Source organism: Pristis pectinata, chromosome 8 (assembly GCF_009764475.1).
Source record: "Pristis pectinata isolate sPriPec2 chromosome 8, sPriPec2.1.pri, whole genome shotgun sequence".
Lineage (NCBI taxonomy): Eukaryota > Metazoa > Chordata > Chondrichthyes > Rhinopristiformes > Pristidae > Pristis > Pristis pectinata.
The window spans coordinates 7,321,703-7,335,610 of NC_067412.1; the positions used below are offsets into that span (position 1 = coordinate 7,321,703).

Sequence of the window (13,908 nt, forward strand, 5' to 3'; positions counted from 1 at the left end):
ACAATATCTCTTGTCATCCAAGGTTCTTGAACCTTGCCATCCTTGTCTTTCATCCTCATAGGAACATGCTGGTGCTGAACCCTACCTAGCTGGCCTTTAAAAACACCACCACATGTGGATTTGACCTCGAGCAGCAGCAGCCAGTCGAATTTCCCAAGTTCCTGCCTAATACTGTTGCAACTAGCCCAACCCCCAATTTAGCACTTTCACCCAAGGACCATTGTTTATCCATAACAAGCTTATAGAATTATGATTTTTGTTTCCAACCCCCCAAAATGCTCCCTCACTGAAACTCCGGTCACCTGGCCAGGCTTATTCCCCAGTACAAGGCCTAGTAAGATCCCGTCTCTACCTGGACTATCTACACATTGTTTCAAAGAAACCCTTCTGGATGAATTTAACAAATTCTGCCCTATCTAACCTGGAACTAAGGGAATCTCACTCAATATTGGGAAGTTAAAATTGGCTGCTACAACAATGGTGTTTTTTTTTTGCATCTTTCTATGATCTTTCTGCATATTTGTTCCTTATCTCCCGCTGGCTATTAGGTGACACAAGGTATAACCCCATTGCATCCTCTTGGCACAATATACCTCATTAAAGGCATGATGCAAATGCAAGTGGTTGTTGTTGTTGTGTAGTACTAGAATACTGGTAACAGTGTGTTTAGAGTCAACAGCGTGAAATTATTCCAATTTAACTGGTTTAGTTTTTTTTGATTTTTGCTTCCCTTTCAGTCCCATTGTTTGAATGTCTTTGTTGCCAATTTTGGGGAAATCTGGGAGTCATCAATTACATATGCTACAGATTGGAAATTTTCTTGAAAACATTGGATTCTTGTGGGAATCTTGAGAGTACGTTCTCCCCGTGCCTGCGTGGGTTTCCTCCTGGTGCTCCGGTTTCCTCCCACATTCCAAAGATGTATGGGTTAGGAAGTTGTGGGCATGCTATGTTGGCACCAGAAGCGTGGCGACACTTACGGGCTGCCCCCTGAACACTCTATGCAAAAAGATGCATTTCACTGTGTTTCGATGTTTAATAAAGAAATCTTATCTTACTATCACTAAAACTATAAAGCCCAATTTGGAGCCTGAAAGACTTGGATTAAGTCTGTTATTTTGTTCTCCAGCTGATTATGAATCAGGCTGCCTACACTGCACAGGCTAAAGTTAGTGTAATCTCTTTGGGTATGCCCTTTTTACTAAAGAGCCACGTAACTCCCCTCCTTACTTTGGAGCATCTCGTGTTGAATGAATGAAACAAGTAATGCAGACCGGCAACATTTAAGGTTCTCCTCTGTTAACCGTATGCTTTCATACTGAAACCTTGCAGGTATGTCAGTGTTCACTTGCTAAATGCAATTAATATTTTTGATTTTAATTCGGGAAATGTTGAAACAAAAGTCAGAAGCACTAAGAGGATAGTTCAGCAGATGGAGAACAAGTGTGGGTGTGGGGGCAATAATTCTAAAGGCACACCTTGTATCAGGGACATTATTAACTTTCATTTACAAATGCAAAATGAGTGATAATTCTGCCACCTGTTCTTCATCTCCTGATTTTAATTTTAGAACATAGAACAGTACAGCACAGAAACAGGCCCTTTGGCCCACAATGTTGTGCCGAACTAATTAAGCTAATGACCCCTAATCCTATCTGCCTGCATGTGATCCATATCCCTTCATTCTCTGCATATTCATGTGCCTGTCTAAGAGCTTAAATGCCTCTGTGGTATCTGCCTCCACCCCCACCCCTGGCAGCGCATTCCAAGCACCCACCATTTTTTGTGTGTGTGTAGATATAAAAAAATAACTTGCCCCACATATCTCCTTTGAACTTTCCCCCTCTCACCTCAAATGCATGCCCTCTGGTGTTAGACATTTCGAAACTTATCATTGATTTTTGTTGGGAGAAAATGTGTAAAATGCACCCAATCTGGTCCAGCCCATTTAGCATGAGAGCAGGCTGCCAGTGGAGGTGGTAGAGGGTAAATCCACATCTGATGTGTGGGAGTTGTTTAAAGGCCAGCTGGTTAGAGTTCAGGACCAGCATGTTCCTTTGAGGATGGCAAGGTTTAAATCCCCCTGTTTGTAAAGTGAATCTTCCTCCAATCCCCCACCTTCGTTCTGTGCAGTGACAAATTCTCGTTTCCTCCATTCCTATTAAAGCAATCTTTCACATTGCGACCCTGATGCCAAACAAAGAATCAGATCGAGCCTGTTGTAACAAGAAACGGCACATAGGCAACGACTATGTGGTGGTTATCTACAAGGACACAGAAGAAGAATACAAACTGGGAACAATAAAGGCAAGTTTGAACCTTGTTGTTTTTATTCTGTTTAATTTTGCCATCTTCCCACTTTTCATTTTTCACCCTTCTTCCTTGTCTTTCCTCCCTCTTTCTCATCCTTTTTCCTTCCTTTCCCTTTTGAATGTTTGTGGATTCTTTCACTGGGTTTCACCACTGGTTTTAAAAGGAGCAAAATGAAGTATTGGGCTGCCTCCAGACTCCGAGTCAGCAAACTGCAGCTCTGAAACTTCACCCAGCTCTTCAGGGACTCGTGCAGCTCCTGACCGTGATCATGGCTCTACGTCGCTGTAAATGTTTGTGCTCTATGGGTCTGCCGTGTGGGATTAATGAGAGTGATTTTATGGATCTGAAGTGTTTCTTTAAGTATATGATGTTCTGCGATAGTTTGGGTTTTATGGGAATGTTGTTTTATGGGTCTGGTGTGTCATATTAGTCTGAGGTGCTGAATTCTTTTGTTGGGGCTTTGAGTCCAAATTGCTATATTAGTTTAAACTGACTTGTGGGTCCAGCGTTTAATGATGTAAGATGCAGATCTGTTATTTTGAACATTCATAAAGATTTTATATATATTCCAAAATAAAATTTATTCATCATAAAAAAAGCAAACTATATACAACAATAAAACAGTGCAAACCTTTACATTCATGTACGGATCAATCATTAGTGTTACCTTTTTATATAAAAAACACAGCACCGATGCCACTCGTGTGGCTCCCTGGGGCACTACCCCAATCCCATATTTACAATATTTAAGGGGCTTTCTTGCCTGACCACGCCCCTCCCTCTCCAGTGGCAGAAGAACCCTAAACTGTAGTCTTTTTCATAAAGATCTGATGCACTTAATTAGTTGGAAGTATTTTTTTTTGAGATGCTGCATTAGATTGAGCTGTTTTGTGTCTTGGTCAGTCTCTCTTAGTCTCATGTGCTTTATGGTCTGGGTTGCGGTATTTGTTCTGGTGTTTTATGGATCTGTGGTGTTTCATTAGTTTGTGCTTGTGTTGTATTAGTTTGTGATGTTTTGTCTGTTTGAAGAGTTGCATTGGTTTGAAATGTTTTACTTAGATTATGTCCTTTATTAGTTTTATTTTTGTAGGTCTAATTGGCTACATTACTTTGAGATCATTAAGACTTTTCAGTGTTCTGGTTTGAAGTGCTTCAAGGTTTGGGGCTGTTGTAATATTTTGATGTGCATAGTGTCTGGGGTGTTACATGGTTCTGAGGTGCAGCATTAACTTGATGTATGGTGTGGGTCTCAGGTGTAGTATTGGCTTTACAGTGCTATAGTGGTATAATGGGTCTGAGGTGCTATGCCAGCTGGTGGTACTTCAAGAAGCTGAACTGAAGTACTAGGATCTTGCAAGACTGTACATGCACCCAGTGTAAGAGTGTGGGGAAACAATATGTAAATAGTTTCTGAGCATACCTGGAATATCTTACCAACATTCACAAACTTTTTCTATCTTGAGTACTTCTATCCTTTTAATTTGCTAAGTGAAGTAGGGGATTACATGCATTGCAACTCTCGGTCCTGATGCAAGATTTTGACCTGAAACGTTGACAGTTCCTCCCCCCCCCCCCCCCCCCCCCCCCCACAGATGCTGCTCGACCTGCTGCGTTCCTCCAGCAGATTGTTGTTGCTCCCAGTTCCAGTCTCTGCAGCTTTCTTTGAAATACTGTGTTTTGGACTGTAGTTGAAGGAATGGCTTGTTATTGGGATTAGCAACTCCTGGCCTAGACAAACCTCGAGAGGAGGTACAGGAGCCTGAAGACCCACACTCAACAATTCAGAAACAGTTTCTTCCCCTCTGCCATAGATTTTTGAATGGTCCATGAACATTACCTTTTTTTTTGCAGTAATTCTGTAATTGTATGTCTTTGCACTGTACTGTTGCTGCAAAACAACAATTCACATCATTCAAGTCAGTGATAATAATTGATTCTGACCCACTTGGTTCCCGAGTCAGTGTTCAAATGGAGAAACTAGTCCATCGAGAACCCATGGTTCCATGTTAAGTTTTTGCTGCCATCAGAAATGAGTGGAAGGAATGTTTACTGGAGCTGAAACTAACTAGTTTTTCCTGCCTCGTACCGCCTGTTTTGAACAGAAGCCAGTGTGTTCTGTGCTGTTTATGAATCCATGAGTATATCTGACAGGCTGGTGGTCTTTTCTCTGGTAAGGAGGCAACAGGGTAAACATTTTATAGAAGGGTTTCATGGGGTAAAAGTGGAAATGATCTATCAGAGAAGATACTAAACCAGGATTAGTCGCTAATAAATCCTACTAGGAAATTGGAGCGAAACTACTTCCCCGAGAGATTGCGGAGAATGTGGCATTCGCTACCTTGGAGCTGTTGAGACAATTAAAGGAGAACTTGGGTAGTGGCCCCGGGGAGAGAGGAATAGAACAATATCCATTTAATTCGGCCATATAGGCTGTTGTTGTGTTGTATCTGATTATCAATACCTCGTGTTTGCAGGATTCGGATATAATTGTGATGATGCTATTATTAACCTTCCCAATTTGCGAGTGTGCTTTGAAATTATTAGCAATAATCGGTTGGAGGAACTCAGCGAGTCGGGTAACAGCTGTGGAGACAAATGGGCGATCGACGTTTTGGGTTGAAACCCTGCATCAGGACTGAAGGGAGGTGGCCAGTGTATAGAGAGGCCAGAGGTGATTGGTGGACTGAGGAGGGATGAAGGGTGATGGGTAGGCAGGTAGGGCAGGGTGCAGTTGGGAGACAGGCAGGTCGATGACAGGTGGGAGGAGGCTAATGGAGCCAAATTGGGGATGGGGGTGAGTGGGGGGAAGGTGAAGATGGAGAGAGCTGGGGACTGATTCCAGTGTCTGCAGTCTTGTGTATCTCTCTTGAAATTATATAATTGCCTGTCTATATTTACTTGCTGTCATCTCCATATCAGATTTACATAATTTTAAGTTCCCGAGTTTGCTAATAGTCTGGAGCCATGTGGGTTGTGTGGAAGGTGCCGAGACACTTGAGAATATGGACAGGATAAGTGAATGGGTAAGGACATGGTAGATGAAATATTATGTGGAAAAAGGCGATGTAGAAAATTACAACAGTGGACTATGTTTAAATGGTTAGAACATGGAACAGGGGAAGTTGGAAGGTGGATGTTCAGGGTCCAGGGTGTGCTTTTATACAAATCACTAAAAGTTAACATACAAATGCATCATATACTTCGGAAAGCAGATGGTATATTGGCCTTTGCAAGAGGATTTGAATATGAGAGTGGAAATGTCCTATTGCAATTATATAGGACTCTGGTGAGATCTCATTTAGAACATTATCTGGTCTCCCTACCTTAGAATGGATGTACTCAATGGAGAGAATGCAGTGAAGTTCAACAGATTGGTTCCTGGGATGGCTGCTTGTCCTATGAGGAAGAATTAAACAGACTAGGCCTTTGCTCACTGAGGTTTGGAAGAAAGAATATTACTTCATTAAACCTTTCAGAATTCTTACAGGGCTGGACTGGGTAGATGCAGGGAAGATTTTTCCTGGCTGGGGCATCGAGAGCCAGGGGTCACATTCTCTAAAGGAGTCAGCCCTTCAGGACAGTGGTCAGAACACATTTCTACAGTCAGAGGTGAATCTTTGAAATCTTCTACCCAAAAGGGCTGTTGCTGATTATGTTCAAAACTGAGAATGGAAAGAGTTTTGGTTATTCAGGGAATCAAGAGATGTGGGCTTGTGGCAGGAAAAAGCACAAAATAGGTTAGCTGGGCAGAGAGGATGTGAGAGGTTTAATTTGCCTAGTCCTCTTTCAGTTTTGTTCTCCAATTTGTGTACTGCATTCCGTTGTCTCATTGTTGAAAGTGCATTCCCTTGTGCCGGATGTTGCTGATATAAAGCTTCTCTATGCACATCTGTTTTTGAAAAGCCTTTTTGAGTACTGACAATTTTTTATTTTTCTGTTAATTTTAATAGGGTCAGTTTAACTTTGTGGAAATAATTATTAAACCTCTAGACTTCGAAAGCAACTTGGTAACCTTGCAAGCACGTAAAGGTGAGTGGTGGATCAACGTGCAACTGATTTCCTGTTTATTTTTAGGTGGACTCTGAGCATATTGTGTGCTGTCACTCATTACAGCCCAGTAAGGGGGTGGCATTGCTTGACAATTCCCCATGAATATTTCTGGTTACCTGTTTAAATTCAATGCATCTCAGTTGTCATAATTTTACTGCAGACATAATAAATTGAATCCCCACTTGGGTTTTATTAGTGTCCGTGTACCTTACTGCCTTTTCAAGCTAGAAAATGCTGGATTTCCAATGTGCCAGGCGACATCTCAGGACTTAAGAGTAGGTCTTGTAAAGGAGGTGCTGCAAACCAGAGGCAGATTATGTGCTTGACTGGGATGGGATTTGAATCCTTTCCCCCTCGAGTGAAGTGTAATTGACTCATTGAAACCCGTGGATGACCATTTAAAGCTAACACAGACGCAAAGGCATGCGTGACTTCACACACGTGAATGTGCACAAGAAGATAGGAGCAGGAGTATGTCATTTGGTACCTCACACCTGCCTTCAATATGTTCACGGCTTGTCTATACTGGCCTCGGTAACTCTTCTGTGCCAGTTCTCCATAACCCTCAATTCCTCAATCTTGAAAATATTTATCTATCTGTACAATTATAACCGGAGGCTTTGTGGGCTCTACTTCGGAGCAGATAAGTTTTTCTTTGTATTAAATTTAAAGTATAAGGCTTAGTTTTTAATAGGGTTAGAATTTACTAGGGTTAGTATTTTTTATTTTTTAATAAGTGTTTTAAAAGTTTTTAGTGGTCGAGTGGGGGCTGGACTGTGCAGGCGCGGCGCGGGGAGTTTAAAAACCCAACAGCCTATGGAGCGGGCAGCTGAGTGAGAGGGAGCAGAGTGTTCTGGGCTTTGGCTCAAGGGGCTTCGGCGAAAAGGGGTAAGGCAGGTGAGTAGCTGGTAGGTAGGCAAAGGTAAGGTTACCTGTTATCTGTGATAAATATTTAAGTAGAATATCAGGAGGGGTAACTAAGAGGAGCGGTCAGTGTGTGAGTGGCTCAGGGTAGGAGTGGAGCCTTGAGGCTTTGGCTCAAGAGGCTTCGGCAAGCAGAGGCTGAGGAAGAGCTAGCACCCTGAGAGGTATGGCCGGTAAATTCCTTTAAGCTAATTAAAGTCGGATTAGGTAATGAAGGCAGCAGCTAGGGCAGTTGTGTGCTCTGAATGCAGTATGTGGGAAGTCAGGGACAGCACGCTTGTCCCTGATGACTACATCTGTAAAAGGTGCATCCAGCTGCAGCTCCTGGCAAACCGTGTTAGGGAGCTGGAGCTGGATGAACTTTGGATCATTCGGGAGGTAGAGGCAGACATAGATAGGAGTTTCAGGGAGATAGTTACACCTAAAAGTCAGGAGGCAGGTAGCTGGGTGACAGTTAAGAAAAGGAAGGGGATTAGACAGAAGGAGCAGAGTACCCCTGTGGCCGTTCCCATCAACAATAAGTATACTGTTCTGGATACTGCTGGTGGGGACGACCTACCAGGGACAAGTTGTAGTGGTCGAGTCTCTGGCACCAAGGCGGGACCCTCATCTCAGATAGGAGGGACGGTAAAGAGGAGACCAGTAGTGATAGGGGATTCAATAGTTAGGGGGACAGATAGGAGATTCTGTGGGAGAGATCGAGAATCCCGGATGGTCTGTTGTCTCCCTGGTGCCAGGGTCTGTGATATCTAAGATCGAGTTCTTGATATTCTCAGGAGGGAGGGTGAGCAACCAGATGTCGTCGTCCATGTTGGGACCAGTGACGTGGATAGGAAGAAGGAAGAGGTCCTGCAAAGAGAGTTTAGGGAATTAAGTGCAAAGTTAAAGGACAGGACCTCCAAGGTTGCAATCTCAGGATTGCTACCAGTGCCACGTGCTAGCGAGGCTAGAAATAGGAGGATCATGCAGCTAAATCCGTGGCTAAGGAGTTGGTGCAGGAGGGAGGGCTTCAGGTTTCTGGATAATTGGGCTTTGTTCCAGGGAAGGTGGGATCTGTTCCGAAGGGACGGTTTACACCTGAACTGGAAGGGGACTAACATACCTGTGGGTAGGCTTGCTAGTGCTGCTCCGGTGGGTTTAAACTAGATTTGCAAGGGGAGGGGAACCAGAGTGTTAGAGAAGGAAGCGAGGAGGAAAATGATGGTGCGAGGTCTGTAGGTATGGACAGAAATCGAAGGTTTGTACATGATAGTAATGTTCTCAGGTGCATCTATTTCAATGCAAGTAGTATTGTGGGTAAAGTGGATGAGTTTAGGGCGTGGTTGGCACGTGGGATTACGATGTTATTGCTATTAGTGAGACATGTTTGCAGGAGGGGCAGGACTGGCAGTTTAATGTTCCGGGCTTCCGTTGTTTCAGACGTGATAGGGGGGGAGGAGTGGCATTACTGGTCAGGGAACAGATCACAGCTGTGCGTAGATAGGACAGCCCGGAGGGCTCGTCTACAGAGGCCATATGGGTGGAGCTGAGGAACAGGAAAGCTGTGGCCATACTAATAGGGTTGTATTATAGACTGCCCAATAGTCAGAGAGGATTGGAGGAACAAATCTGTAGGGAGATAGCAGACCGATGTAAGAAACAGAAAGTTGTAATAGTTGGGGATTTTAACTTTCCACATATTGACTGGGACTCCCACACTGCGAAAGGGTTGGATGGCTTGGAATTTGTCAAATGTGTTCAGGAAAGTTTTCTAAATCAATACATAGAGGTACCAACGAGAGAGAAGGCAATACTTGATCTCCTATTAGGGAACCAGGCAGGTCAGGTGACAGAACTATGTGTAGGTGAGCATTTTGGGTCCAGTGACAATAATGCAATTAGTTTCAAGATAATTATGGATAAGGATAGGTCTGGTCCTCGAGCGGAGGTTCTAAATTGGAGAAAGGGCAATTTTGTGGAAATGAGAAAGGATCTAGGTAGGGTGGATTGGGATGTTATTTTCTGGCAAGCCTTCAAAGATGAAATTTTGAGAGTGCAGAGTTTGTATGTTCCTGTCAGGATTAAAGGCAAGGGTAACAAGCATAGGGAACCTTGGTTTTCAAGGGATATTGGTGAGCTGGTTAAGAAAAAGAGAGAGGTGTATAGCAGGTATAGGCAACTAGGAATGGATGAGGTACTTGAAGAGTATAGGAAATGTAAGAAAATACTAATAAAGGAAATCAGGAAGGCAAAAAGAAGACATGAGGCTGCTTTGGCAGATAATGTGAAGGTAAACCCAAAGGGTTTCTACAGGTATATTAAGAGCAAAAGGATAGTAAGAGACAGAATTGGTCCCCTAGAAGATCAGAGTGGTCGTATATGCGTGGAGCCTCAGGAGATGGGGGAGGTCTTAAACAGTTTTTTTGCATCAGTATTTACTCAGGAAACTGGCATCGTGGATATGGAAGGAAGGGAAACCACTAGTGTCATGGAACATATAGAGATTAAAAAGGAGGAGGTACTTGATGCTTTACAGCGAATAAAGGTAGATAAATCCCCAGGGCCTGACAAGATATTTCCTCGGACCTTGAGAGAGACTAGTGTAGAAATTGCAGAGGCCCTGGCAGATATATTTAAAATGTCCTTAGCCACGGGTGCGGTGCCAGAGGACTGGAGGATAGCTCATGTTGTTCCATTGTTTAAGAAAGGCTCGAAGAGTAAACTGGGTAGTTACAGGCCAGTGAGCCTGACATCAGTAGTGGGTAAATTATTAGAAGGTGTTGTGAGAGATAGGACATATAAGTATTTGGACAGCCAAGGCTTGATTAAGGATAGTCAGCATGGCTTTGTGCGTGGTAGATCGTGTTTAACGAACCTTGTGGAGTTTTTTGAGAGGTCATTAAGAAAGTAGATGAAGGTAAGGCTGTGGATGTTGTCTACATGGACTTTAGTAAGGCCTTTGACAAGGTCCCACATGGGAGATTAGTTCAGAAGGTTCAGTCAATGGGTATCCACGGAAAGGTTGTAAACTGGATTCGAAATTGGCTGAGTGGGAGAAGACAGAGAGTGGTTGTGGATGGTTGTTTCTCAGATTGGAGGCCTGTGACTAGTGGTGTGCCTCAGGGATCTGTGTTGGGGCCATTGTTGTTTGTTCTATATATCAATGATCTGGACGATAATGTGGTAAATTGGATTAGTAAATTTGCTGATGACACTAAGATTGGAGGTGTAGTGGACAGTGAGAAAGGCTTTCAAAGCTTGCAGAGGGATCTGGACCAAATGGGAAAATGGTCCAGAAAATGGCAGATGGAATTTAATGCAGACAAGTGTGAGGTGTTGCATTTTGGAAGGACATACATAGTAAATGGTAGGGCACTGAGGAGTGCGGAGGAACAAAGGGATCTGGGAGTTCAGATACATAATTCCTTGAAAGTAGAGTCACAGGTAGACAGGGTTGTAAAAAAGGCTTTTGGAATCCTGGCATTTATAAATCAAAGTATTGAGTATAGGAGTTGGAATGTTTTGGTGAGGTTGTATAAGTCATTGGTGAGACCAAACTTAGAATATTGTGTGCAGTTCTGGTCACCGAACTACAGGAAGGATGTCAGTAAGATTGAAAGAGTGCAGAGGAGATTTACAAGAATGTTGCCGGGTCTTCAGGATTTGAGTTATAAGGAAAGATTGAGCATGTTAGGACTTTATTCCTTGGAGCAGAGGAGAATGAGGGGAGATATGATAGAGGTTTATAAAATGATGAGGGGCATAGACAGGGTTAATGCAAGTAGGCTCTTTCCACCTAGATTAGGAGAGATAAGTACGAGAGGACATGGCTTTAGGGTGAAAGGGGAAAGGTTTAGGGGGAACATTAGGGGGAACTTCTTCACTCAGAGTGGTGGGAGTGTGGAATGGGCTGCCATCTGATGTAGTAAATGCGGGCTCGCTCTTAACTTTTAAGAGTAAATTGAATAGATACATGGACGAGAGACGTCTGGAGGGGTATGGGCTGGGGGCAGGTAACTGGGACTAGCCGAATAATGTTTCGGCACAGACTAGAAGGGCCGAATGGCCTGTTTTCTGTGCTGTAGTTTTTCTATGGTTTCTATCTAATGATCTGTCCTCCACCACCCTTCCAGGCCGAGAATTCCAGCGATTCCTTGCCCTGAGAGAGAAATTTCTATGCATCTCAGTTTTAAGTGACCGGCCTCTTATTTTGTAGCTGTATTCCCTCGTTTGTGACTCTTCCACCAGTGAAAACATTTCAATATCTACCCTGTCAGACCCCCTTAGGATATTTGAATAAGGTCACCCATCATTTTTCTAAACTCCAAGGAATACAAAGCCAAACTTGAAACTAGCCTCTCGATGGGACATCCCTCTCATCCCAGGAATGAGCCTGGTGAATGTCCTTTGAACTGCTTCCAGTGCTACCATATCTTTTTTTAGGTAAGGGGGCCAAAACTATGCACAGTACTCCAGGTGTTGCCTCGCCAACACCCTGTACAGTTGTAATAAAACCTCCCTATTCTCAAACTCCGACTCCTTTGTATTAATTGCCAACATAACCATTTGCTGCCTTAACTACTTGCTGGACCTGCCTGCTAACTTTTTGTGATTCTGGACTTCACTCATTTTGTTATTGGGCAAATGTTTAATTTCATTAGGAATCAATTGCTTGTGTATTAAGGATAAAGCTTTTTGTACGTTGTTTACTGATGCATTTTATGTTGTAGACATGGAGGGACTGGTTGACACAAGTGTGGCTAGGATTGTGTCGGACAAGAATCTCCCTCTGTTGGTGCGTCAGATGGCGTTACATGCAAACGTAAGTCCAAGAACATCCGTTAATTCAGCTCTTTAGGAGAAGGATAACACTAGTTTAGCATTGGTTATGAGAAACACGTGATAAATTTTCTCTGGCACTAACAGTACTGGATTAGGCATCAGTTGTGTACCCTACATAATTATTCTTTTCCCCTTTCCATTGACTTCTCACAAGTCAGATTTCTGCACACATCCAGAGGAGAGGTTGCCCACAGAGTCTATTGGCATTGTTTGTGTGCTTTTTAAATTCATACATTTGGTGACTATCTCTGCCAGCAACTGGGAGACGATGGTGCATCTTTCTTGATTTGCAGTGTGTGCTTGTTCTTTCCTATTCACACACAAGTGTAAGTGTGTAAGATAAGTGGAAATGAGTGCTTGTGGCTGTAGGCTTCTGATCGACCCGATCACTTGTTAATGATCACTCCCCCAGAAAGGTCTCTGGAATCACGGTAGTGTAGCGGTTAGCGTAACGCTATTACAGCGCCAGCGACCCAGGTTCAATTCCTGCCGCTGTCTGTAAGGAGTTTGTAGGTCCTCCCCGTGTCTGCGTGGGTTTCCTCCCACATTTCAAAGACGTACGGGTTAGGAAGTTGTGGGCGTGCTACGTTGGCGCCGGAAGCGTGGCGACACTTGCGGGCTGCCCCCAGAACACTCTACGCAAAGATGCATTTCACTGTGTGTTTCAATGTACATGTGACGAATAAAGATCTTTAAAAATTCTTCATTCCTTGGGTTGTGGAAAGCTTATTCTGTTACATGTACTTTTATCACCCCCTTTAAAATTTGGAACACAAACAGATGAGGCCAATTAGCCGTTCTGCGCCTGTTGTACAGAACCTTCCTAGCTAACGAATGCTTGACTTGTGTACAGCCTGTATGTACGAACAAGCTTTCAGGAGACTAGCGGCGTGGATTGGTCGGCGGCTGCAGGCATTTTTTTTTACCGAGTGGGCACTTGGTCCGTGGCCACATTTCCAATTTGTGAACCATTCAGGTTACGGACAGCTGACAGGAGTGGAACCCTGCCGTAACCTGGAGGCAACCTGTGCTATTCAGTGAGGTTTGTGCCTCACCTCTGACATAACTCCATCACCTTACCTTTTCCCCATACTCCTTTGTTAATCAAAAAAACCCATTACAGCCTCAAATTTTAAAATACAGCATGAGTTGCAGTTTGTGTGGAGAAGGAACGTGCCTGCTGAGAATCGTGGCCCTGACCTTTAATCTGTGCTCCTTAGTCCTTGACTCAGCAAGAAACAGAAATTTTTTTTTTAATCCTTCTCTGCCGCCACCTCAAACTTGTTATAAAGTTATACGGCATAGAGACGGGTCCTCTGACCCAATTCGTCCGTGTTGACCAAGTTGCTTATCTGAGCTAGTCCCATTTGCCTGTATTTGGCCCATATCCATCTGAACCTTTCCTATCTTATGTACCAGTCCAAATGTCTTTTAAACGTAGTAATTGTACTCTCCTCTACCACCACCTGTGGTAGTTCATTCAATTTACCCACCACCCTCTGTGTGGAAAAACTTGCCCCTCAGATCCCCTTTAAATCTTTCACCTCTCACCTTAAACCTATGCTCTCTTGTTTTAGACTGCTCTACCCTGTGACCATCCACCTCATTTATGCCCCAAAGACAATTTTTTTTGGAATTATCAGTGAAATCACTCCCAAGCCTTCTAAATTCCTGGGGATACAACCTTGGTTAGTATTTAACCCTTGGAGTCCAGGTCATTCTAGTAAATCCAAGCAGCACTCCCTCCAAGAAGTGTTGTCCAGGACTGCTCACATTGCTTCAGGTATGGTCTAAATAAGC

General features: G+C 43.6%; 1 protein-coding gene across 1 annotated transcript in view; it reads left to right on the forward strand.

Annotated features, from left to right (window-relative positions):
* tsc2 (TSC complex subunit 2) overlaps positions 1 to 13,908 on the forward strand; it is a 98,373-nt gene that overhangs the window by 81,328 nt on the left and 3,137 nt on the right. Inside the window, 3 exon segments of the mRNA XM_052020909.1 lie at positions 2,168 to 2,307; positions 6,264 to 6,342; positions 11,997 to 12,088. Of these exon segments, the coding sequence (XP_051876869.1) occupies positions 2,168 to 2,307; positions 6,264 to 6,342; positions 11,997 to 12,088 (311 nt within the window).